Source organism: Nycticebus coucang, chromosome 5 (genome assembly GCF_027406575.1).
Source record: "Nycticebus coucang isolate mNycCou1 chromosome 5, mNycCou1.pri, whole genome shotgun sequence".
NCBI lineage: Eukaryota > Metazoa > Chordata > Mammalia > Primates > Lorisidae > Nycticebus > Nycticebus coucang.
This window is the reverse complement of record NC_069784.1, coordinates 112,455,328-112,482,716: the sequence shown is the minus strand read 5'-3', so window position 1 is coordinate 112,482,716 and position 27,389 is coordinate 112,455,328. Positions and strand designations below refer to the sequence as shown.

Genomic DNA, 27,389 nt, shown 5'->3' with positions numbered 1-27,389 from the left:
TTCTATACGTGACAAATTATAAACTTTTAATAGGCTTGTTTCTTTTTAAGCTCAGTGTGCTTCTGGGTGTTTCTGGGCTGCTACCCCTTACCGTTTATTCATGGGATGCATATTTTAATTTTAAGAATAGTCTTCTGAAAATGTAGTGACATCAGCCACTGGAAAACATAAGAAATTAATTTTTACCTAGAAATCAAAAGTTCTGTATATGAAGCTTCTTGAAAACAGAACATTGAGCACTTTTTGCCTTTAAATAAAGTAATTTAGAAATTTGTTCATTAATCATTTGCTTCGCAGCAGGATAAGGGTGTTTTGATCAATGCTATGTGAAGACAGATGCATTGCTCAAAATACAATTTCGTTTTTCTTGGGGTTTTGAGCTCAGATTAAGTTGGCTCATGGCATATATAATTCCTCAGCAAGTAGAAAATAGCACCTATGATAACCTAGTTTGATAGCTACCCATTTTTTGTGTATAAGAAAATACACATAGGCATTTCCCAGCAGAAAATAATATCAGTTTTAGAATTTGCTTTGCTTTGCTTCTATTTACTGTTCATGTGTTGGATCATGATAATAATTATAATAATCATAACGTATTTGTAATGACTTTTACTTGGATTATATTTGCAGTACATTGACTGTCTCTGATGACATAGTCGAAGATGAACAAAAGAAAGAATCTCCAGTTGGAGCAGTTACTTCAGATCCTCATCAAGATGATGAAATAAGTGCAAGGGAACAAAATGTGTCTGACAACAAGCAAGATAACACAAAATCTAAACCAAAAAAGATAAAAAAGAAGGCTAAAGCAGGTTTGTTCAAATTAAGTGAAAAAGCGTGTCCCTTGCTAGAAATAACCTGATTCTAGGAATTTTAGTCATTAAAACTAAACCTGAAGGCTATAATTGAAAATAATTCAATACAGAATATTTAGCACTTGTTTTTGGATTCATCTAGATTAAAACATTCATTTATGGGTGGCGCCTGTGGCTCAAAGGAGTAGGGCACTGGCCCCATATGCCAGAGGTGGTGGGTTCAAACCCAGCCCCGGCTAAAAACTGCAAAAACAAACAAACAAAAAAACTCTCATTCATTTATTTGTAACTATGGGTTTCTGTGATGAGTTTGCATTATCAAGTCATCTCTAATTCTTGACTTAATTCAATCCTTGAGTTATATTGACTTTCTAGTTGCTATTGTGGCATAGAAATTTCTTCTTTAAACAATTGAGTTTACAGTCCCAAAGATTAAGTTGTTGAAAGCTATGGTAAACGGCTAGTTAGCAGTTTAGATATTGAGGCTGCATCCCTCCATCAAACTTGGTATCATCCCAATTCCTCAGCCTAAGTCAGCTTCTCTCTCCTTTCCTTTTCCCCTGTTGCTTTCTGTCTTCCCCTTTTCTCATTTCTTTTCTCTTATTTTTCTTGACCTGTTCTTGCCCTTTTTTCTTGTTATATTTTTTTATTTCGTTTCAGTTTCCATTTGTTGGGTGTCATTGCGCACAAACCCCAACTTGGTTTGAAAGCCAACTGGGACATGAAGAAAAATAACTTATACCAGTTTAAAACATACTGTCTGAGAATGCCTAGAGAAGGCTTAGGTTGTCTCAGGCCAGGTAGTAAGACTGAGAAAATGCAGCCCATCTCTGGCCTCTTCAGAAGGTTTTTATTGCTTTTTAACAAAGATGCATATGCAAAAATGCCAAAATACAGGATTGAAAGAATCCCAAGTCCCCAGGAAGATTGGATAGAGAGGGGCTGGGTAAAAGGCAGGAGGTTGCTAACAGACAGTCAATGGTGAATTTAGAAAGGAGGAGAGAAAAACTATTTCTGGGAAGTAAGCCAGTTTTCCTAGTCTATCGAAATCTAATATATCGAAAGTTCAAATAACTTAACCCCTACCATCTGTTGACTCTCAGCTCACAGGCCTAGTCCCACCTGTCTGCCTCCAGCCTCTTTTCATCCTGGGTGGTTTTGATGAGCCCCCACGGATCTATGTGCCTTTCCCCTGGATACCGTAGGATTGAGGTGCCCTGCTGAAAAGTCAACTTACCTACCTGCCATGTCCATTTAATTGGCCCAAATTGGAAAATAGGCAATTTTAGAATTTATGGTACTCATTGGAGGATGCAATTTATGGTATGATGGGGCTCCTATAATTAAATTTTTAAAAACTTCTGTTGAAGCCAAGCAAGATGGCTTACACCTGTAATCCTAGCATCCTACATAAAAAAACTTCTTTTGACACATAATGTGTATGTATGTGTATATATATATATATGTATATATATACACACACAGAGAGAGAAAGGTATATCTATCATAAATGTATTGCTTTGTGAATTTTTTTTTTTTTTGAGACAAAATCTCATTATGTTGCCCTCAGTAGAGTGCTGTGGCATCACAGCTCACAGCAACCTCAAACTCTTGGGCATAAGTGATTCTCTTGCCTCAGCCTCCCAAGTAGCTGGGACTATGGGTGCCTGGCTATTTTTTGGTTGTAGTTGACATTGTCGTTGGGCAGGCCTGAGCTGGGTTCAAACCTGCCAGCTCCAGTGTATGTGGCTGGTGCCCTAGCCACTGAGCTACAGTCACCAAGCCAAGAATATTTAATTTTTTTAAATTTTTATTTTAAATTTTTTTATTGGTTGGGATTCATTGAAGGTACAAAGAATAAGATTACAATGATTACATTTGTTAGATAAAGTCCCTCTTATAATTGCGTTCCACCCCCAAGAGGTGAGCTATACCTGTGACCCCCATCTGCCTCCCTCCCATTTTCCTGCTCCCTCTTTCCCCTACCCCCGCCCCCTTGTATTAGCTCATCTACTGCCTTCATACTAGCTTTGAGTACATTGGATTCCTGCTTCTCCATTCTTGTGATGCTTTACTAAGAAGAATGTGTTCCACCTCCATCCAGGTTAATACAAAAGAGATGTAAAATCTCTTTTTTTAATGGCTGAATAGTATTCCATGGTATATGTATACCACAGCTTGTTACTCCATTCCTGGATTGGTAGGTATTTAGGCTGTTTCCACATTTTGGTGATCATATGCATAGTACATTTTTTATCTTGTGCACCATCTTTCTGTTTTCTTATTTGTATCATCTTGCTATTTGTTTTCTGTCTAATCCACTTGTTTTTTGTTCTTTTTCTCTTTACCATATTTTGAATTATTCAAGTACTTTTAAATTTTTCTCCTATTGACTCCTTAATTATACATTATTTACTATTTTTAGTCATTAATTACCCTGGAGAGCATTAAATTTATTCTTGACTTATTATGGTCTACTAGAAATTAATTTGCTAATAAAATGCACTTCTCCAACAGTGGCAAAACATTAGAATAGTTAAACTCCATTTGTCCTTCTGCTTTTTGGGTTCTTATTGTCATGCATTTTAGTTCTACATATAGTTTAAACTTCACAGATACTACAGTTAACATTTCATACAATTGATATTAATTTATATTTACCCCCAAACAACTCCTTCCTTAATGAATTGCCAATTTTCTGTTTTCATCTGTTTGACCAACTACCTTGTATTTCTCTTAATGAAAATCTGCTAATTTCATCACATTTTGTTGCCTGAACACGACTTTACTTTGCCTTCATTTTGAAGTAATTTGCTAGTATAGATTTTTAGGTTACTAACAGTAACTCTTTTTTTTGGTGTTTTAGAGAAGTTGTATAATTGTCTTCTGGGTTCTGTCATTTCTGTTTCTAGCATCACTTTTATTTCTATCCCTTTGAAAAGAATGTCTTTTTTTCTCTGACTAGATGTAGTGTTTCATCATTGTAAGCTTAAATATGGTTTTATTAGAATTTATTCTGTGTAGAACTCACTGTTTGATTTTATCAGTTGTAGAAAATCTTGGCCATTGATTTTTTAATGTCTTCTTTAACATTCTCTCCTCTTTTTCTAGATTATAATTTCATATGTTTTAGTTCTTTTGGATGTGTCCACATGTTTCTTTTGTTTTCTTATGTTCCTACTTTGTTTTTTTATTTCCCATTGGGCCTTATTTAGGAATATTATATTGTATTTATATTATATTCAGTTAGAATATTTATGTACATTTCTTTTGTTTACCAATCATGTCTTCTTTTGTGTCTTTATGCTATTAGACTATCTGTTCAATTTATAATTTCAAACATTATATTTTACAGTTTAGAATGTTTTTTATAGATTCTCATACTTTGTAAAAAAATAAAATCTCCATTTTAAAAACTATTTGCCCATCTTTCTCCTGATTTTCTTGATCATATTAATTATAGTTAACATCCTTATATGCTAACTTCAATCTGGGTGATCTCTCCGTCTGTTTCTATTGTCTGTTTTTTCTACTGATTATTTGTCATATGGTCTTGCCTCTTTTGTGTCTAGTAACTTTTTATTATATACTAGACATTGCGTGTAGAATCCTGGAGGCCCCAGATGATTTTATCTTCCACTAGAGAAAGTTTTCTTCTTTCTTGTACGCAGATAGGGTAGGCAACTGATCTCAACCAATCAGGAATTGAGCTATGTCAGGGCAGGGTTGTAATTTTCGTAAGACTCTATCTCTGATTCACTCTTTTTCAAGGATGTAATCCTCCTGGTGTTTCAGATTGAGACCTTGTCAGGTGTTTGTCTCTTGAACCCTAAAAAACTGCGAGAGATTTACTTTTACCCCTTAGTGCTTTTCAGCATAGCTATTTAGTCTTCTGGCCCATATGACTTCAAAATTTGGCAAACATCTTTGGGAGGAGACTGGCCATGTGTTTGAGGCCCTTCAAATCTTTAGTTTCATCACTGCAGCCCCTGTGAATGCCCAAATCTCTGTTGGTTTCTCTTGTCCTCTGGTAGCACACTTCTGAAGGGGTTCATGCCTGGATTCTCAACTTCCACCTGTGCCCAGAATTGGTAAATGACCTCAGGTGAAGTGTCTATAGGTCTTCAGTTTAAATTGGCTATACCCTCTGCAGGGGTCCTCAAACTGTGGCCCACGGGCCACATGCGGTGGTGTGATTGTATTCCCGTTTTGTTTTTTTACTTCAAAATAAAATATGTGCAGTGTGCCTAGGAATTGTTCATAGGTTTTTTTTAAACTATAGTCTGGCCCTCCAACAGTATGAGGGACAGTGAACTGGCACCCTGTTTAAAAAGTTTGAGGACCTCTGCTCTAAGGCTTTATCTTTGCTTATTTTGTTTCAGGCCCCTCCACCTGTCAGGCCATGGTCTGCTAGCATCACAAGACTGGGAGATTTCACTATTTCTCTAGTCTCTCCATAGCCTCAGAATTCCTTTTTGAAAGAAACTTTGGCTATGTAAAACTCAGGTCTTCCATTTTTTTGTTTTTGTTTTTTTCATTTTAATGCCATGGAACCACTAGAAGTTTTGTTGTTTTATTTCTCTTCCCAGTGGCCTTCTTGTTGGGACAACTCTGAACCTCAGCCCACACCCTCCTAAGTCAGCAGGTATAATAGCTGCCAGTCCTTCCACTTACCTCTGACTGATTTTCCTCTCTGGAATTATAGTCCGTCTAGTATACATTTTTTTTTTTTTAACTTTTTTGATGCCTTTAAAATAAAGTTTTTGTAATTTATTTGGCTTTTTCTAGTTGTTACCCAAAGGGCTGACCTGCTATATCCTACCCAGAAGTAGAAATTCCAATCATAAATGAATTGAATGGTGTACATTCCACCTAGATACCTAGATAAAATTACTTTTTTGTCTTTGACTCTCATTTTTTTCTTTTTGTGTTGTTAGTTCTTGTTAGGGAGAAAAAAAGAGTCCTTACCATATTTCAATTCATTAGTAGATGTGGTATTTACTCTCAGAGTATGATATGCTACTGCCTGGCTGCTTCTTTCTTTTGATGTTTTTTTAATAAAGTGAAATAATTATAGACCATAAAGATTAGGTTATGTGTAAATCCCACTATGGGAACAATTATAATGTTGTTTTCTTCCATGCACGTAGTTCCTGATGATAATGAAGATAGTGATGGTGTTCATGAAATCACAAGCCGGGACAGTCCAGTTTATCCCAAATGTTTGCTCGATGATAACCTTGTCTTGGGAGTCTACATTCATCGAACTGATCGGCTTAAGTCAGATTTTATGATTTCTCATCCAATGGTAAAAATTCATGTGGTTGATGAGTATACTGGTCAGTATGTCAAGAAAGATGATAGGTAATTTTTTTCATTGCATAACTAACCCTTGAATTAAAACTGTCCATAGTATAAGTTCTCTTTTCTTCGATTGGTAGTTGAAAGTCAATGTGACTAGAGCCATAGATTTGTATTGGAGACTAGTCTACTAGTTGTAGGTCTTCATCAACCATTGGCACTGATCAATATGTCAGTAGGAGAAATGGAGAACATCTGTTAATTCAGCAATTCAATTTAATGGAGGGGAGGAAATTAAGTGGTAGAAAGCTTTACCATGCTTAATGGCTAATTTATGACATAAAACTTGCTTCGTAAAGATCTTATATTGAATTGTAAATGTTGTCTAACCTAATTTTTTTGTTTTGAAATTGTTACCTGGGCCTTAGGTGAGGTAAATGAATCTTGGATTTTTTTCTAACATCACATCTATAGCTGATTCATGTTTGAAGACCCAAATGAAAAGTACAATAAATAAATGATTATACTGGAATTCAAAAAATTATTTGTTTGTAAATATGACAGACAATGGGAAAAGGAAGATTGTCCCCAAAATGTCATTCACTTCTTTTACTTTTCTTAGGGCATACAGAGAAAATATGATAGCTCAAAAATTTGCAATCTTGTGCTTATTTTTTATTTAAATAAATTTACTGTACTGTTTTGTTACAAATATTTAAAATTCTGAAGGAATTATTTTATTTCAGCTGTGTATGGAAAGGTGGTATCATACCTCTCACTTTATATTTCTATAATAAAACAATTCTGTGAGACCAACTGGAATGTATAAATACAAGATGATAGCAAGTCACAACATTTAAGTCTCATAACATTTATAATTTTTAGGTAGATGATAAAAAGTTTTCCTTTTATATTATTAAGGCTATTCATTATTTCTAGTTGCCTCACCTTGTATACTGTATATTTTTTCCCTCATGTTCTCCAAATTATAAAGAATTTTGTTAATGTAAGTATCTTTTTTTGAACAGTGAACGGCCTGTGTCATCTTACTATGAAAAAGAGAGTGTGGATTATATTCTTCCTATTATGACCCAACCATATGATTTTAAGCAATTAAAATCAAGACTTCCAGAGTGGGAAGAACAAATTGTATTTAATGAAAGTTTTTCATATTTGCTTCGAGATTTTGATGAGAGTCCTAAAGTCATCTTGTTCTTTGAGGTATGAATTGAATAGAGCAATTTCAATTGAATTTTAGTTGGTGTTTAACAGCACAAATGTAAGCCATTATTTTGATACTTCAGTAATGCAACCAAGTAGTGTGAAAATTTAATCCCTAGGATTAATTGTTTGTAATATGCTGTGGAGGTATGAGTGAGATGCCCTTCTTAAACAAGTGATAGCGTAATTGTTGAGCATTTACTAATGCCATTTTATTGACTCTGTATCACTTAATCCTTACAACAACCCCATGACTATTAAGTGTAGTAAAGTTATGAATGTAACTTATATGAATGGAGTCCTCTATTCTTACCCTATTTAACGAAGTATAACCTCTTAGCTATGTGGTTCCCTAATAGGATGTGACTACCTGGATAAAAATAAACATACACAGATCAAATACAGTATAATTTATGTATAACCAAAAGTGCCATAATATGTAATATATAACTGAAACTTCTTAGAGTGGAGAGTTAGTGGAGGGTCAGAGCAGTCAGGAAAGTTTTATAGAATACACAGACTTTGAGGTGACTTGTTATTCTAAGTATTTTTTTTTAACTGAAAAGGGTATCAAGGTTTGTAGTGTAAGTAATTTCTCTAAAGTTACTTAAATTTCAAGTGTAAGAAAATTGTATTTGGAAATAGTTTGAAGCTAGGATACCACATTTCTGTATCTCATGTTCTCTCTCTATAAAAAAAAGAAAGTAGCAAAAGCCCCCCTTTTAGTTTAAGTAAAATATAGGATTTTAGCATGGGACCAACAATGGGCCTGGTATAACCAGAGCTGATGATTCATTTTGTAGATTTGTTTCAGTAATCCTTTACTTTCAGGTTATATGTATTTATGATACAAATGCTACACTATTTACATCTGTGATTATTTGTATATGAATTATATAAAAATGGGATGTAATTTAGATCTCAGGAACTATCTTTGTCATAGGCATTTGTCATTTTTTATTTATTATAATGTTCTTTTATATTCATTTTAGTATTAAGAAATTTAAGAATGATATATTATTGGATTATAAACACTTTTGTGTGGTTCTCAATTTTAACATAATGTGTTATTGCCTATACAAGTACTTTTTGATTTCAACTTTTTAATAGTTTATTGAGGACAGCTTGATAGTATCTATCAGAAGTCTTTAAACCATGATTGTACTTCTAGGTATTTATCGTAAGGGAAAAATTACATGTACATGAAGGTGTGTGCAAAAATTTCAGTGCTGTTTATAATAGCAAAAATTTTAGGAAGATAAAAGAACCTAAATTTGGATAGTAAGAGATTTAGTTAAATAAATTATGGTTTTTACTAAATTTAAAGAACCTAAATTTAGATAGTAAAAGATTTGGTTAAATAAATTATGGCTTTTTAAATTTATGGTATTTATAATAGAGAATTAGGCAGCCATTCATGTGGTGATAGTCATGTATATGTATTGACATGAAGAGATTTCCACTACATATGATAGCTTGCAAAATAGCATGTTTTAAATTTGTAGTTCCATATGTATGTTTAGGAATGCACAGAAAAAGGTTTAGATACCTATAAATCAAATGTTAATGGTAATTATCTATGGATCTGGATTACAAGGTGTTTTTACTTTGCTTATATATTTCTCTATATTGTAAGTGTTTTTCCACTGAGTATATATTATATCTGAAGATTTAAGTATCTTAAAAAAAAAGACGAATGGAGTCTGTATTGTTTTGTTTTTGTGTTTTTTTGAGACAGAATCTCAAGCTGTTGCCCTGGGTAGTGCCGTGGCATCATAGCTCACTGCAACCTCCAACTCTTGGGCTTAAGCAATTCTCTTGCTTGTGCCTCCCAAGTAGCTGGAACTACAGGCACTCACCACAACACCCGGCTATTTTTCTTTTCTTTTCTTTTTTGGTTGTAGTTGTCATCACTGTTGTTTGGTGGGCCCAGGCTGGATTCAAACCTGCCAGCTGTGGTGTATGTGGCTGGCGCCCTAGCTGCTGAGCTACAGGAGCTGAGCCAAGTCTTTATTGTTTTTTAAGCAGTCTTCTCTCTATAAAGATTATCTCAACTGAGCTTGTGGTAAGCACCAATAAGTTCAAAGTGATAGCCTCTGACCAAGTACCTAGAATACAGACAATTTTTGTGGCAGGTTAGTTGCAGATCTCTGAGCTTTAACTTCCAAACAGAATGGAAAAATAAAGAAATTCTGTTGAGAACTCTAATTACAACATATATGTAGAGAGAAAATCCACAACTTCAAGAAAATGATACAAACTAAGGACCCAGAAATAGGACTATGACTTTTTTAAACAAATAATCCTTTGAAGTTTGGTCTGATACATAAAAAATAAATTATCACAGTTTAAGAATTCTATGCCTGGTATATTTGTGCCAAGGCTGTAGTTAAGGCATTGAATACTTGGCCTTGGATTTCAAATAAGTCTTAATAGAAGAATTATTAATAAAAGATGAAGTTGTCAAAAAATTGACCCTCCTTAACTGGATGAGTTAATTTTAAGGTGAATGAAATGAGATATAAATATTTTTACTCTTTTTAAGGGAAAGACTTTTAAGTACTATACAAATGATTTTTAAATCTTATTAATATATTACTAGAAAAAATTATACGCAGCCTCATCTTCTGTGAAGTAATTTTGGGAATTTATTTGTAGATTCTTGATTTCTTAAGTATGGAAGAAATTAAGAATAACTCTGAGATTCAAAATCAAGAATGTGGCTTTAAGAAAATTGCCTGGGCATTTCTTAAGGTACGTTTTTCATCCATTTTAAATACTTAAAATCTTCACATCTAATGGGCTACTTTTTCCTAAGTGAGACTGGTCTCATACAAGAGTTAGGAGCTAAGATAAGACTACAGCGGTGAAAAGTTATTAACTCAGGCTCAGCTGATGCTCATTCAGATTCTTAAATATATATTGATTGCCTAGTGTGTGCTAGCTACACTCTGGCCCTGAGGTTACAGGTCTGAAAAAGACACACACCACCCTGCCTTTATTTATTCAATTCAACAAATATTTATTAGGCATTTTCTGTGTGCCAGCTGTTATTCTAGTTGCTGAACAAAGAAGACAAATTTCTTGACCTTATGTACTTCATAGTCTACCAAGAAAGACATAAAACAATTGATTACACAATTTTATCATTTATTTATAATTTTTATAAATACTGTAAGACAGTACAGGGCAAATGATAAAAACAAGGGTCATATGAGTTCAGGGGAAGGTTTCCTAAGTAAGGGATTTATCCTGAGCATTAGCAGTGGGAAAGAGCATTACCCTAATGATGGAGGAAGTAAGGCTTGCTTATTTGGAAAATCAAAAGAAGATCATAGAGATTGGAGGACAGAGACTGAGGGGAAAATGGTGCATGAAGAGATTGCTATGGTCGTGATTACACAGGGTCTTCTAAGCCCATAGTCTCCAACCCCCAGCTGTGGACTGGTACTGGTACATGGCCTGTGAGGAATTGGGCCGCACAGCAGGGAGTGAGCGGAGGGTGAAAAAGCTTCTTCTGTGTTTACAACTGCTTCCCATTCCTAACGTCACTGCCTGAGCTCCACTTCCTCTTATGTCAGGAGTACCATTAGATTCTCAACTCTACTGTAAGCTATGCACGTGAGGAATTTAAGTTACAGTTTATAGATTCTATAAAGAATCTAATGCCTGATGATCTGAAGTGGAGCTGAGGAAATAAGCCGTACACTTTGGATGTCATGTTACTGTCCCACATCACCCCCAGATGGGACCATCTAGTAATCAAGTGTCCTCAAACTTTTTAAACAGGGGGCCAGTTCACTGTCCCTCAGACCGTTGGAGGGCTGGACTATAGTTTAAAAAAAAAACAAAACTATGAACAAATTCCTATGCACACTGCACATATCTTATTTTGAAGTAAAAAAACAAAACGGGAACAAATACAGTCCCACGGCCTCATGTGGCCCGCCGGCCGCAGTTTGAGGACCCCTGATCTAGTTGCAGGAAAACAAGCTCAGTGTTCCCACTGATTCTGTATTATGGTAAGTTGTGTAATTATTTCATTATATATTACAATGTAATAATAATAGAAGTAAAGTACACAATAGATGTAATGCACTTGAATCCTCTCACAACCAGCCCCACCCTTACCAGGACCTTGGAAAAATTGTCTCCCATGAACTGGTCCCTGATTTCAAAAAGGTTGGGGATTGCTGTTCTAAGCCATCATAGCAACAGGAAACTAGTATAGATTTTAATGAGCAATGGGAAGCCATCATTGGATTTTAACAAAAGGATAAAATAATTTGATCTATGTTTTAGAAAGATAGATGCTGTGTTGTGTGGAAAATGGATTAGAGAAGGAGCAAATGCAGTTGCTTGAAGATCAACTTAGGAAATTCTTGCCATTATCTATTTACAACAGGATAGTGTCTTTTACTAGGAAATGACATGAAAGATGTGAATAGATTGATGTTAAAAAAAAAGAAAATTTTAATTTGATAATTATCTTTTATTCCTGGTATCCTTTACTTATGACTTCAGTCATAAATTTGAATTATGAAAAGTTTTTTTTTATTAAATTATAAGAACATAGATCATGTACACATTAATGCATTTATGGGGTACAATGTGCTGATTTCATACAGAATTAGGAACGCTTACATCACACTGGTTAATATATACCTCATCTTGTTTACTTAATTATTGTGTTAAGACATTTATACTCTATACTAATAGATCTGACATGTACCCTTGCATTATGCACCATTCACCCTCCCTCCATCGACCTCCCCCCGAATTATGAAAAGTCTTGAGCAGTTATTTTCTTTTGTACCATTTTATAAAAGCTTTTTCATTTGTACTTCTGTCCATCCAAAAAATATTTGCATTTGAAGTATATATAAAATGTATGGGAGTCTCCTAAACACAGACCATTCTTAGATAAATCAGACATTTTACTTGCCTTCCAATTCAATTTCTACATAAACCCGTTACCTACGTGATTATGTGCTACAGAATAAATGCTGTGAAAATGCATTGGAGGGATTTAATCCATGTTGAGGGTTAGAGACAGGCTTTAGAAGAGATGTAGTCAAATGGCCAAATAGTAGGTTGGCTGTGGTGGGGAATTATTTTGAGAGTAGCTTTTGGAATCACTTGGTTCAGTGTACCATCTAAAATCACCATTCTATCAACCTGTTAATACATTTTTCTATATTGTTTTCCATAGTGATTTAGAGCAAAAAAGCCAATGAAACAAAACCCAAAAAGTTTACTTTCACGTAGTAAACATTGCCATCTTGTGGTTTTATTAGAAACTGCATTTCATTTATGCTAAGATTTCTGCAGATCTGCATTATTTACTTTATGTTGCCCTTGGGAAACGGTAACGTATTTCATAGCATTCTCACCTTTAAGTATTATATGGATTTTTATCTATTTAATTATCTTATGCCATTGGCAGAAATGTCAATCAAGATTTCTCCCTGATCCTATGCCTACCCTCACTAAGGATATTCTTCGTTTCACCTTTGTAACACCATGTATTTTTTCGTTAGATTGTAACCTTTTCAGAGTCACCAGTGTCTTATATTTGGTAAATTTTTTGAAAAATTTTAGCCCTTATTTTATTAGGTCTCTTTGAATTTAATGTATCACTCTCTTGAAACTTTCTGTTTCGTAATATGATCAGCTCCTTCATATTGATGGCACACAGAAAGTGTTTGGTGAATATCTATAGAGGAAATTACTAATGGATATAGAAAGAGTAACTAGGATAAAATTCATCTTCGAGAAAATTACATGAATAAAGTAAAATTTTAAATGTTTTATTACCTATATTATTGATTCTAGGAATGTCATATAATTGTAAAGTTAATATAGGAGTTCAAATAAGACTTTATTCTCATTCTCAGCTATGCCTCAAGTTTCCAGGCCCTTTTAATTCTTTTAACATATATATATGGCTATATTTTTAAACTATAAAGTAATAAAGTCTTATTTATTTGAGCTTTACGTTATGTAACATATAACCACAATAGCAAGGTCTTTGCTGGATCTTAGTTGTTTATTCCTGCTAAGCAACATACTGGTATGAACTAGATTACCTGGTGAATATTAAAACAGCTTATGGGAAGTATGCTGTAGAAGCTGGGGAATATATACTTAAAATCACTATCCTAAGCTTTGGGAATACTCCAGGAGTATTCTCTCTATGAAGAGAGTCTGGAGTGCCTAATATAATGACTGAATATGTCTTACTCATTTTGAAACTGTTATTTACCCCTTTATGTCATTTGACACTAATTACTCCCTCAGCTTATAACCTCCATTGTCTTTATTTCCTTTCCTTGAGGGGTAGGGGGAAAGATGGGCTGTATTTTGCCATCTTTCTTTCCTTGTTGATTCAGTTTATATTTTCTCTCTGCCATTAAACTTCTCCAACCAAATCACTAATGATTTTTATTGGCAAAATTAATTGAACATGTTTTAAGTATTATTTTGTCACATTTGTACATTTACTACATCATTCTCTTAAAACTCCATTGCCTTGGTTTTCTTCACCAAGAAAACCTTTGTTTTCATCCTTTCCTGATTATCTTTATCCCATTCCCTCAGTTTCTTTCATTTTTTTCCCAACTACATCTTTAATATGAATCCTACTCATAGTTCCATCTTTAATCTGCTTTTTTTGAACTCAAATTTTCTCACCAGTACTTAAAATTTGTAAATGCAGTTACCTACAAGACATTTTAACTTAGATGACCCATAGAAACCTCACACTCCCCTAAAATGAACATTCTATGTAATCTCTTATTCTCACTCACTTCTACCCATCTGACCAGTCTCCCAAATTTCTAAGCTTGGAATTATACTGTTTTGGTAGTCACAAGTTGCATGTGGCTATTTGAATTGAGATATCATCTAACTCTAGTAAGATTAGTCCATATCACAAAATCCCAAGACCAGAGATGTTGGCGTGGATGTGGAGAAAAGGGAACACTTCTACACTGCTGGTGGGAATGCAAATTAATACATTCCTTTTGGAAAGATGTTTTGAGAACACTTAGAGATCTAAAAATAGATCTGCCATTCAATCCTATAATTCCTCTACTAGGCATATATACCCAGAAGACCAAAAATCACATCATAACAAAGATATTTGTACCAGAATGTTTATTGCAGCCCAATTCATAATTGCTAAGTCATGGAAAAAGCCCAAGTGCCCATCCATCCACGAATGGATTAATAAATTGTGGTATATGTACACCATGGAATATTATGCAGCCTTAAAGAAAGATAGAGACTTTACCTCTTTCATGTTTACATGGATGGAGCTGGAACATACTCTTCTTATTAAAGTATCTCAAGAATGGAAGAAAAAGTATCCAATGTACTCAGCCCTATTATGAAACTAATTTGTGGCTTTCACATGAAAGCTAAAACCCAGTTATAACCTAAGAATAGGGGGAAGGGAGAAAGGGAGGGGAGGAGGAGGGAGGGGAGCAGAGGGGGGCTGATTGGTGGGATTACACCTGTGGTGCATCTTACAAGGGTATATGTGAAACTTAGTAAATGTAGAATGTAAATGTCTTAACACAACAACTAAGAAAATGCCAGGAAGGCTAAAAAAAACCCCAAACCAAATTGAATATAATTAAAAATTCAGTTCCACATTTACAGTACTGCACTTTAAATACTAGGTAGCCATATGTGACTAGTGGATTCTATATTGGTTAACCTAGAAAGATCTCTTGGGCTCCACACCTGTAACTCAGTGGCTAGGGTGCTGGTCACATACACCTGGGCTGGCGGGTTTGAACCCAGCACAGGCCTGCCAAACAACAATGACAACTACAACAAAAAATAGCCTGGTGTTGGCAGTCATCTGTCCCAGCTACTTGGGAGGCTGAGGTAAGAGAATCACTTAAGCCCAAGAGTTTGAGGCTGCTGTGAGCTGTGAGAGTCCATGGCACTCTACCCAGGGTGACATAGTGAGACTCTGTCTCAAAAATAAATAAATAAATAAATAAATAAATGAAGTTCTCTTGGACAGTGCTACCTTAGAGTCTTTATTGACTGCTTCTTTTTTTACTTTCCAAGTTGCGTCAGTCAGTAACAGTTATTAAATATGTTCTCTATGCTGTTGCAAAGACATCTAGCTATCTTTCTACTCCTAATTTGTAGAGGACTCAAAGGTTAGAAAGACATGTCCTATTTAGTGTCATGGTCTAGTGGACAAAGACTAATAAATAGGTCATGAGGACCTATTGGTTTAATAGGTTTAGATGACATAGTTGGTGAGATTTTTTTATTTTCTCATGAGACTCTCCATTTATTTAGCCCAAACATAAGTTCTTTGGTTTAATAGATTTTTCAAAGTAGATCTTTTTAAGAAAGTATACTAAACTAACTATTGAAAAAATAATAATGAATAACCTTGATGAGTTAATAATCTAAAAATGATTTTGGCTTTTTTTTTTTTTTTTTTGAGACAGATGTCCTGGGTAGAGTGCCATGGGTACTGGGCATCACAGCTTGCAGCATCCTCAAACTCTTGGGCTTTAGCGATTCTCTTGCCTCAGCCTCCCAAGTAGCTGGGACTATAGGTACCCGCCACAATGCCCAGCTATTTTTGTTGTTGTTTTAGTTGTCATTGTTGTTTTGGCAGGCCCTGAGCTGGGTTTGAACCTGCCAGCCCAGGTGTATGTGGCCGGTGCCCCAGCTGCTGAGCTATGGGAGCTGAGCCATGATTTTGACTTCTTAAAAGGAATTTCAGCATCCCTTATTAATCTTTTAAAAGATTGCTTTATTGGATACATTTATTTTGTATGAAGGTAACATTTTATGTAAATTCTTATTTTAAGCTTTTGGGAGCCAATGGCAATGCCAACATCAATTCAAAACTTCGCTTACAGCTATATTACCCACCTACTAAGCCTCGATCCCAATCAAATGTTACTGAGGTTTTTGAATGGTGGTCAAAATGTCCAAGAAATCGTTATCCATCAACATTGTATGTAACTGTAAGAGGACTGAAAGTTCCAGACTGTGTAAGTTAATAGCATATATTAATGCATGACCTCTGTTGTTGAAATTAAATGGTGGTATAATATTTTTTTATTTCTGAAATGACATGGTCTCTACAATTGTTTTATAGATTTTTAGAATAAAAAGGTACCTTCAGAGATTTTATATATGTAATATTAAAGCTGTAATATCTGATATTTAAAAGATGCTCAATGAATTTTAAGTATTAAATGCAGTTTTATGTGTTAAGAAAAATGTTTTGTTATGATTTAAAATAAAGTTTGATTTAAAACACAAGTTAACAAATAGTTTTTGTAAACAGCCAGATAATAAATATTTTAGGCTTTGCAGGCCCTGTGATCACTGTCACAACTACTGAACTTTGCCTTTGTAGCTACATAGGCATATGTGTACAGTAACTAAACAAATGGACATAGATGTGTTCTAAAAAAAACTTTATTCACAAAACCAGGCAACAGTCTAGATTTGGTGGGCTTTAGTTTACAGGTCCCTGATTTATAGGTATATTTTTCACAGAGTATTATATAAATATTCAAATAATCAAATGTATAATATTTCCACTGTTGTTTTCCATAGATTAATTTTATAAATGATTTTTAGCAAAGATTTAGTTTTAAAATGAAAAACTTTCTTATAAGACATTAATCTCTTAGGTTATTTACACATATACCATAGTATATGTACTATGACCACAAGGTTGATTTGCATTGTTTTGAATGGAATTAAATCTATCATTAAGAAATGAGGATTTGGGCGGCGCTTGTGGCTCAGTCGGTAAGGCGCCGGCCCCATATACCGAGGGTGGCGGGTTCAAACCCGGCCCCAGCCGAACTGCAACGAAAAAATAGCTGGGCGTTGTGGCAGGCGCCTGTAGTCCCAGCTACTCAGGAAGCTGAGGCAAGAGAATCACTTAAGCCCAGGAGATGGAGGTTGCTGTGAGCTCTGTGATGCATGGCACTCTACCGAGGGCCATAAAGTGAAACTGTCTCTACAAAAAAAAAAAAAAAAGAATGAGAATTTAACAAACTTTAGATTTTTATGATACTAGTTTTGTGATTTTTAAAGCCAGGTTATATAATATTTTAGAGCCATAGTATTCATCTGGTGAATGAATGGGAACATTCATTGGTGAAGAAGCGGAAACAAAGGGATAGAATTATTAAAACCATTTCATGTAACCTTGGGGTTCTTTTTCTTTCTCCAGTGTTTAAGAATTTTTGCTTATGGGTGGCGCCTGTGGCTCAGTCGGTAGGGCACCAGCCCCATATACCGAGGGTGGCGGGTTCAAGCCCGGCCCCAGCCAAACTGCAACCAAAAAATAGCCGGGCGTTGTGGCGGGCACCTGTAGTCCCAGCTACTCGGGAGGCTGAGGCAAGAGAATCGCTTAAGCCCAGGAGTTGGAGGTTGCTGTGAGCTGTGTGAGGCCACGGCACTCTACCGAGGGCCATAAAGTGAGACTCTGTCTCTACAAAAAAAAAAAAGAATTTTTGCTTATGAACTATGGTTTTTATTTTATTTAGAATAATATACAAATAAAAGAATTTTTTCTGGATTACATTTTGAAAATATTTTCATATCATTTGTTTCAGTATTTTAAAAACGCAATATATCCTGGAAAAGAGAAAAAGGTGAATATGATATATAAATTTTTACATTTTCTGTACATGTTTAGATCAAGCCATCTTACCGCTCTATGATGGCCCTTCAGGAGGAAAAACCGGTGTATTGTGAACAACACCATGAGTCAAGTTCAATAGACTCAGAACCTGGATTAGAAGATTCAAAGGAAGTAATAAAGTGGAACCGACTGCCAGGGCAGGTGAAGTGTTTGATAATAATGGATTCATTTAGATATTTACTAATTACCTTAAAAATATAAACAGCTCCTAGGATACCTAGTTTACTATTTAAAATGCTGATCATCCTTGGTCTTAACCATAAATTAGTCTTCTATTAATTTTACAAATTATAAGAGACTATCTTAGGTTCTTTGTTTGGGCACCTGGGCAGTTGTATTAATTAGCTTGGCTGCTATAACAAAATACCACAGACTAGATGGCTTAAGCAAACTCTTTTTTCTCACACTTCTGTAGGCTGAGAAATCTTAAGATTGAGGTGCTAGCCAATTCAGTTCCTGGTGATGGTTCTCTTCCTGATTTGCAGACAGCTTCTTCTTGCTGTGTCCCCACATGGTAGAAAAAGATCATTCCTTTCCTTTCCCTTTCCCTTTCCCTTTTTAAGACAAAGGCTTACTGTGTCTCCCTGGGTAGAGTGCCATGGCGTCATACCTCACAGCAACCTCCAACTCTTAGGCTCAAGTGATTCTCTTGCCTCATCCTCCCAAGTAGCTGGAACTACAGGCATCTGCTTATAATGCCCGGCCATTTTTAGAGAAGGCATCCTGCTCTTGCTCAGGCAGGTCTCGAACTCCTGAGCTCAGGCAATCCGTCTGCCTGGGCCTCCTAGTCATATCTTTCCTTATAAAGGCACTAATCCCATTCATGAGAGCTTCACTTTTGGGACCTAATTATTTCCCAAGGCCCCACCTGTAAATATTATACTGGGGATTAGGTCTCCCCCCCCCTTTTTATTTTTTGAAAGGACACAAGCATTTAGTGTAGCAGAAATTACGTCCTAACAGGTTGATTTCCTCTGAGAGCTCTTGGGTTTCAGAGGTGGCCCTTTTGCTGCCTCTTCACATGGTTTTTTCTTTGCACACGCATATCCCTGGGATTTCTCCCTATTCTTAAGTCCTAGGGGCCACCCTAATGACCTCATTTTAATTGAATTTTCTCTTTAAAAACCTTATTGCCAAGCACTGTTACAGCTTGAGATATTAGAGGTTAGGGTTTTAACATAAATTTGGGGAGGAAGAACAAAATTCAGGCTATTATAATAGCAGTCAACAAAAAAACATAAGTTTTTTGTTTGTTTTTGTGACAGAGTCTTGCTCTGTTGTTGCCCGTTATTAAAAGGATTTGTTCTTTAAAATTTGAATTCAGTCAAAAAGCTGCACTCAGGGATCCATAAGGCCACATGTGACCCCAAAGCCATAGGTTCTCCATCCCCTGGTCTATTACCAGATGAAATTTATCAGAAATCTTAATTTATCCAAATATCTAATATAAATATCTTATAAAATAGAAGAATAGTAAGAATTTATTATTATTTTTCATTTTCTGTATTTTGTATCACATTTGACTTTCTTTATGAGGCCAATTTCACAGATACATTTTAAAATCATTTTAGTGGAGCTAGAATACTTCAAATTTAATAAAATGGAGAGAATAACGCTTAGAATATACCCTTGGGGACCTTCCAGGTTAGGTGAGAATAGAGCAGTTATATAATAGCATTCACTTTTAGGTATGCCTGAAAGAAGTCTAAGGAAAGATAGGTATAGAAATAATTTCATAGATCAGTGCTTCTCAAGTGTGGTTTGGGGATCTGTAAGAGTCAAGAGACCCTTTCAGGGTATCCTTGAAGTAAATCTCTTTTCACAATGATTCTGAAATGTTATTAGTCCTTTTCCATTTTATTCTCTCGCAAGTATCCACTAAAGGTTTCCAGAGGCTAAATGAGATGGGGGTATCACAATAGAGGGAATGCTTCTATTGAAAAAAAAATCTAGCTTTTATTAAGCTGGATATTAAAGAGATTTTTAAAAATGTAAAGCAATTTCATTTTATGTAATTATTTTTCATAAAAGGTGTTATTTATGTTAATATTTAATGGCTTTAATATGGTTATTTTTAAGTACAAAATATATTTAAATTTTTTCCATTTCAGTTTTTAATATGATTCATAATCTAATATTATTCATAGATATTTCCACATAAACATAGACCTTGAGGTTCTCAAAGAGTTTTGTACCATAAAGCATACAAGCATAAAGCGCCACCCAATTTTTGTCTTTTTTTAATAGCTCTCTACCTTTTTATAATCATGTGATTGGATTAAGATAGGTAGCATGGTGTCTGGTACATGATTGACATCTGTTGACTATGTCACATTCCTAGTAACTGCCCATAATTTTGCCTCCTGAGGTACTGCTAAATCTTGATGCTATTTTTAAAAATCTGGCACTTAAAATCATGCTTTTGAAATAATAGTCTTTGTCTAGGCCTTCTAAGCTGGGTTTGACCCTCCGAATAATCCTCATTAGCTATACATTGCTGATAATGGTTACTCCTAGCTATTAACAGCTACTCTTAGGGTTGCTGTAATGAAGATACTTAAAGACATTTGTAGTAAGGTACAACACTCATGGCATATATAAGGGCCCAGTGTATGTTCATTTTAGCTTTTGGAATAATAAATATAAGAACTAAGCTCGCTGATGGTTAGAAGAGGTTGAATTGGGATAAATATATAAAGAAGTATTTTCTACAGTAGATACTTATACCCACAAAATTTTAGTTTCATCTGGTAATAGGTAATGAAGGAGGTAATTTTGGAAGGCAACTGCAAAAGGTAGTTATTTTAAGGGAGAATGAACATTTGTACATCCTGGCCTTGTGCTAGAACCAATAGCTTATTTGTGTTCTTAAGACAAGTTTGTAACTTTAGCAAAAGTGACTTACTAGTTGCTGTCGTGGGATAAAGATACGGCATATGTTCTTTTTTGTGGCTATATGAAAGCATTGTGGCAGTGACAGCTTTAGAATATCAGCTATTGAAATTTTTCTACTCATAAGTGAGTTGAGTAGTAGTCAGACTTGAAGAACAAATTCATTTTTTAAATTTTATGGGAACTGTTTAAAAATGTAATTTTCAATGGTTTTTCATCCTACTTACTTACTTTTCCTTTTCATCACAGTAAAGGGGCTTAAAAAACTACAGTAACTGAAATTAATAATTGGCCTTTGCATTTTAATATTTTCTAATTTATATTCTTAAAATGTGTGGGTGTTTTAGGCTTGCCGTATCCCAAACAAGCACCTCTTCTCACTAAATGCAGGAGAACGAGGATGTTTTTGTCTTGATTTCTCCCACAATGGAAGAATATTAGCAGCAGCCTGTGCTAGCCGGGATGGATATCCAATTATTTGTGAGTAATAATTCTACCTATTTAATCTTACTATAGCCTGTGTGGAAGACATTCTTTGGTTTTTAAAATTCATTGAAATCTGACGTTGAGTCATCCCCAGTACTAATAAATTAAAGAAAACAGATTTCTTCAAATAAAGAAACTGTTCTTTAGTAATAATAATTTTATACTTTTCTATATAGTAACTTTTCAATAGTAGAATGAGAATGATCAAATAAAAGATAGTAATTCATTTTTTAAAACATGCAGGAGGATTTTTGTAAGCATTTGCCATTTTAAATATAGAAGTTTAGAAGGATGAAGGATTAACATTAAAATCCTCAGGGAGAATTTTAGTCCGATGTGGTTAGTTGATATCAATGATGATTTGAATTATAAAAACCCCAAACTTGTTGTACACTCTAAATTGACTCAGGAGTACCTAGATGAAAACTTCTCGTTATGGTAGGAAAACCAGCAGAGAAGAGAGGCCAAGAATAATTATTTCTGTAGCATTAGACATTTTTGTCTAATATTCTAAATTTGGAGTATTCTAAACTTGGAAGCATTATACCCTCCCTTACTTCTGTATTTTAAAAATACAAAATTACTGTGTGATTTTATTACCACTGTGCTGTTTTTAAAATTCACCAAAAACCTAGATATATGGGGGAAAAGATTCTTGGGGAACACTATTTAAGATTATTAATAGTGATTTCTTTATTTTGAATAGTGAAAGAATTTTCATTCTAATTTGTGTTTTAAAAACTCCCATGATAATCATGTGTTACTTTGTACCTAAATAAAATAGTTTGAAATACTATATAGGCTTAGATATACTTAACTGCTTAAATCTCATAAAATAGCAGAATCATGTTTAATTTTTGACTGTTTGGTTATGATGTGTCTGCGTGTAATCTGTTTAACTTGTTGAATGTGCAGATTAATGTTTTTCACATTTGGTAAGTGTTCAGTCATTATTTCCTCAAATGTTCTGTTTGCCCCTTTCTCTTTCTTGTTCTGGTACCGTCATTATCCCTGTGTTGGTATATTTGGTGGTGTCCCATACATCTGGGATGTTTTTTATTTTTCTTCATTCTTTTTCTTTCTGTTCCACAAACTAGATAATCTAAATTGACCTATCATCAAGTTTAGTATTTGTTCTTCCATTCAGATCTGCTGTTAAACCCTTCTACTGACTTATTTATTTCAGTTATTATACTTTTGAAGTATAAAATATTCACTTATTTATTTCAGTTATTATACTTTTGAAGTCCTTTTTTAGAATCATTTCTATCTCTTTACTGATATTCCTTTTTTGGTGAGAAATTATTCTCACACTTTAATTCTTTAGACATTGTTTTCTAGATCTTTGAACATATTTATAATTGTGGGTTTAAAATAGAAACTCCTGACAAAGGGATAATTTGTGTTTCAGGCAGGAAAATATAACATTTCATCACCCTGCTCAGAATGGGGCATAATTTTAAACTTATGAATTTTTTATTTCTGGAATTTTCCATTTGATATTTTCAGACCATGGTTGACTTTAGGTAACTGAAACCACAGAAAGCAAAATTGTAGATTAAGGAGAGAGTGCCATTCTTCTGAACTGCTTAGTATTTTAAAGACAATTGATTTTGCCACTAGGTGGAAGTAGAGATTTGGAAACTTTGTTCTGTTACCTTAGATTTCATTGTCTATATGATGTATAATTTTTCCATAGTACTTTGTCTATCAAATGGAGTCACTGTTAATTCCCTTACTTTCTCTGTCATTTTAGTATTAAATTTTTTCCCAACAATAGCACAGTTTAAACTTCTCATTACTTCAAATAATTAAACCAGTTGGCATTTAATTGATTTTCAATTAAAGTAATACAGTAGAACCTCCATAGTTAACCACCTCCCTACACTGACCACCTCCTTAAGTTGACCTCATTTTTATACACCACACATGTACCACCTGTACGTATCAGTACAGTAGATCTAGTTTCTTATGTTGACCACCTCAGTATGTTGGCCAGTTTGTTACCGTCCCATGGGTGGCAAAATTACAGAGGTCCTACTGTATGTATGTCATTTCATACAAATTATAGAATATTTGATGTAAATTACAGTGTATATATTATTTATTTGATTAATAAATTGATTATGAAAAATTTAGGATGAGAATAATTTATCATTGTAGCATATTTTAAGATTTTGTATATAATTCTATGTAAAGCAAATGAAAAACTATTCTTAAGTAGATTTTGAAATTTTGTTTACACTGATAATACCTTTGGTTATAATTTTGTTACAGACATTGCTTAACTTCTGTCTGAACTGTGATAAGTTATGTATTTGTATATTATTAGATTAAGGATCCTGTGTCTGGGAATCTACTAATTTATAAATATTTTCATTAGTATATGAAATTCCTTCTGGACGTTTCATGAGAGAATTATGTGGCCATCTCAATATCATTTATGATCTTTGCTGGTCAAAAGATGATCGCTATATTCTTACATCATCATCTGATGGCACTGCCAGGTGAGTATACTTGAGATGTACTTATGTGTATGCTGTTTACCATCAAAGAAAGCAAAAGGATTTTAAAATGATATAAGTAATCTTTGTACTCTCTCTTAACAAAGAGGTATGGGGACTGATTTTTTTTTTTAAGGCTTGTCTTTCACCTGTGCTTTCAATCTCAGAGAATAACTACTCTTTTTTTTTTAATTAAATCATAGCTGTATACATCAATGCGATCATGGGGCACCATACACTGGTTTTATAGACCGTTTGACACATTTTCATCACACTGGTTAACATACCCTTCCTGGCATTTTCTTAGTTATTATGTTAAGACATTTACATTCTACATTTACTAAGTTTCACATGTACCCTTGTAAGATGCACCACAGGTATAATCCCACCAATCAACCTCCCTCCGCCCACCTCCCGCCTTCCTCCCCTCCCTTTCCCTCTTCCCCCTATTCTTGGGTTATAACTGGGTTATAGCTTTCATGTGAAAGCCATAGATTAGTTTCATAGTAGGGCTGAGTACATTGGATAATTTTTCTTCCATTCTTGAGATGGAAGAACTAAGAAGAATATGTTCCAGCTCCATCCATGTAAACATGAAAGAGGTAAAGTCTCCATCTTTCTTTAAGGCTGCGTAATATTCCATGGTGTACATATACCACAATTTATTAATCCATTCGTGGATGGATGGGCACTTGGGCTTTTTCCATGACTTAGCAATTATGAATTGGGCTGCAATAAACATTCTGGTACAAATATCTTTGTTATGATGTGATTTTTGGTCTTCTGGGTATATGCCTAGTAGAGGAATTATAGGATTGAATGGCAGATCTATTTTTAGATTTCTAAGTGTTCTCCAAACATCTTTCCAAAAGGAATGTATTAACTTGCATTCCCACCAGCAGTGTAGAAGTGTTCCCTTTTCTCCACATCCACGCCAACATTTCTGGTCTTGGGATTTTGTGATATGGGCTAATCTTACTGGAGTTAGATGATATCTCAAAGTAGTTTTGATTTGCATTTCTCTGATGATTAAAGATGACGAACATTTTTTCATATGTCTGAAGGCCGTGCGCCTGTCTTCTTCAGAGAAGTTTCTCTTCAAGTCCCTTGACCAGCCTGTGATGGAATCACTGGTTCTTTTCTTGCTTATACGTTTGAGTTATCTGTGGATTCTGGTTATTAAACCTTTGTCGGAGACATAACCTGCAAATATCTTCTTCCATTCTGTGGGCTGTTTGCTTCCTTTACTTACTGTGTTCTTGTCTGTGCAGAAGCTTTTTAGTTTGATCAGGTCCCAGTTGTGTATTTTTGAAGCTGCTTCAATTGCCCAGGGGGTCCTTCTCATAAAAAACTCCCCCAGACTGATTTCTTCAAGGGTTTTCCCTGTACTCTCTTCTAGTATTTTTATAGTTTCATGTCTTAAGCTTAAATCTTTAATCCAGTGAGAGTCTATCTTAATGGTGAAAAGTGTGGGTCCAATTTTAGTCTTCTACAGGTTGTCAGCAGTTCACCCAGCACCATTTGTTACATAGGGAATCTTTTCCCCACTGAATGTTTTTAATTGGCTTGTCAAAGATCAAATAACGGTAAGTAGCTGGATTCATCTCTTAGATCTCTATTCTGTTCCAGACATCTACTTCTCTGTTTTTGTGCCAGTACCATGCTGTTTTGATCACTATTGATTTATAGTATAGTCTGAGGTCTGGTAGCGTGATTCCTCCTACTTTGTTTTTATTGCTGAGTAATGTTTTGGCTATTTGAGGTTTTTTCTGATTCCATATAAAACAAAGTATTATTTTTTCCAAGATCTTTAAAGTATGACAGTGAAGCTTTAATAGGGATTGCATTTAAATTATATATTGCTTTGGGTAGTATGGACATTTTAACAATGTTGATTGTTCCCAGCCATGAGCATGGTATGTTTTTCCATTTGTTAACATTTTCAGCTATTCCTTTTCTTAGAGTTTCATAGTTCTCTTTATAGAACAATAAATTTATTTATAAGTTTCACATATACTTTTGTAGGATGCCTTATAAGTTTCACATATACTCTTGAAAGATAGAGATCTTTCACATCCTTTGTTAGATAAACTACCAAATATGTCATCTTCGTTGGTATTACTGTAAATGGAATAGAGTCCTTAACTGTTTTCTCAGCTTGACTATTGTTGGTATATATAAAGGGTACTGATTTATGACTGTTGATTTTGTAACCTGAGATGCTGCTGTATTCCTTGATTACTTCTAAGAGTTTTGTAGTAGAATCCTTGGTGTTTCCAGATATAAAATCATACCATCTGTGAAGAGCAAAAGTTTGATCTCTTCTGACCCTATATGGATACCCTTGATTGCCTTTTCTTCCCTAATTGCGGTGGCTAAAACTTCCATTACAATGTTAAAGAGCAGTGGAGACAATGGGCAGCCTTATCTGGTTCCTGATGTGAGTGGAAATGATTTCAATTTAATTCCATTCAATACGATATTGGCTGTGGGTTTGCTGTAGATGGCCTCTATCAGTTTAAGAATAGTCCCTTTATACCAATTTTCTTAAGTGTTCTAATCATGAAGGAATCCTGGATATTATCAAAACCTTTTTCTGCATCAATTGAGAGAATTGTATGGTCTTTGTTTTTTAATTTGTTTATGTGCTGAATTATACTTACAGATTTACATGTATTGAACCAGCCTTGAGACCCTGGGATAAAACCAACCAATTATCATGATGTATAATTTGTTTGATGTACTGCTGGATTCTGTTTGTTAGGATCTTGTTGAATATTTTTGCATCTGTATTCATTAGTGATATCAGTCTATAATTTTCTTTTCTTGTTGGGTCTTTTCCTGGTTTGGGGATCAGGGTGATGTTTGCTTCATAGAATGTGTTGGGTAGTCTTCCTTCTTTTTCTACATTTTGGAACAGGTTGAGTAATATAGGTGTTAATTCCTCTTTAAAGGTTTGGTAGAATTCTGACGTGAAGCCATCTGGTCCTGGGCTTTTCTTTTTAGGGAGGTTTTGTATAGTTGATGCTATTTCAGAACCTGTTCAACATTTCCACTTGATTCTGGCTAAATCTTGGAAGGTGACGTGCTTCCAAGTATTGGTCAGTTTCCTTCAGATTTTCATATTTCTGAGAATAAAGTGTCTTGTAATATTCATTAAGGATTTTTTTAATTTCTGAGGAGTCTGTTGTTATTTCGTCTTTGTAGTTTCTGATTGATGAGATTAGAGATTTTACTCTTTTTTTCCTGGTTAGGTTAGCCAAAGGTTTATCTATTTTATTGACCTTTTCAAAAAACCAACTTTTTGATTTATTGATCTGTTGTATAATTCTTTTGTTTTCAATTTCATTTAATTCTGCTCTAATTTTGGTTATTTCATTTCTTCTCCTGGGTTTGGGGTTGGAATGCTCTTCCTTTTCCAGTTGCTTGAGATGTCCCATTAGGTTGTTAACTTCC

General features: G+C 34.6%; 1 protein-coding gene across 8 annotated transcripts in view; it reads left to right on the top strand.

Annotated features, from left to right (window-relative positions):
* The window catches only part of AHI1 (Abelson helper integration site 1), a 233,237-nt gene that overhangs the window by 31,485 nt on the left and 174,363 nt on the right, over positions 1 to 27,389 (top strand). For 7 of the 8 annotated variants that reach the window (XR_008380181.1, XR_008380180.1, XM_053591642.1 and 4 more), the window contains exons 5-12: positions 634 to 815; positions 5,969 to 6,182; positions 7,148 to 7,340; positions 9,999 to 10,094; positions 16,190 to 16,375; positions 18,046 to 18,192; positions 21,291 to 21,423; positions 23,813 to 23,936. Coding sequence is in view for 6 of the 8 variants with exons in the window: in XM_053591642.1 (XP_053447617.1) it covers positions 634 to 815; positions 5,969 to 6,182; positions 7,148 to 7,340; positions 9,999 to 10,094; positions 16,190 to 16,375; positions 18,046 to 18,192; positions 21,291 to 21,423; positions 23,813 to 23,936 (1,275 nt within the window). In the remaining 2 variants the exon portion in view is untranslated. The remainder of the gene's footprint in view (positions 1 to 633; positions 816 to 5,968; positions 6,183 to 7,147; positions 7,341 to 9,998; positions 10,095 to 16,189; positions 16,376 to 18,045; positions 18,193 to 21,290; positions 21,424 to 23,812; positions 23,937 to 27,389) is intronic. The other variant, XM_053591645.1, reaches the window with a different exon arrangement.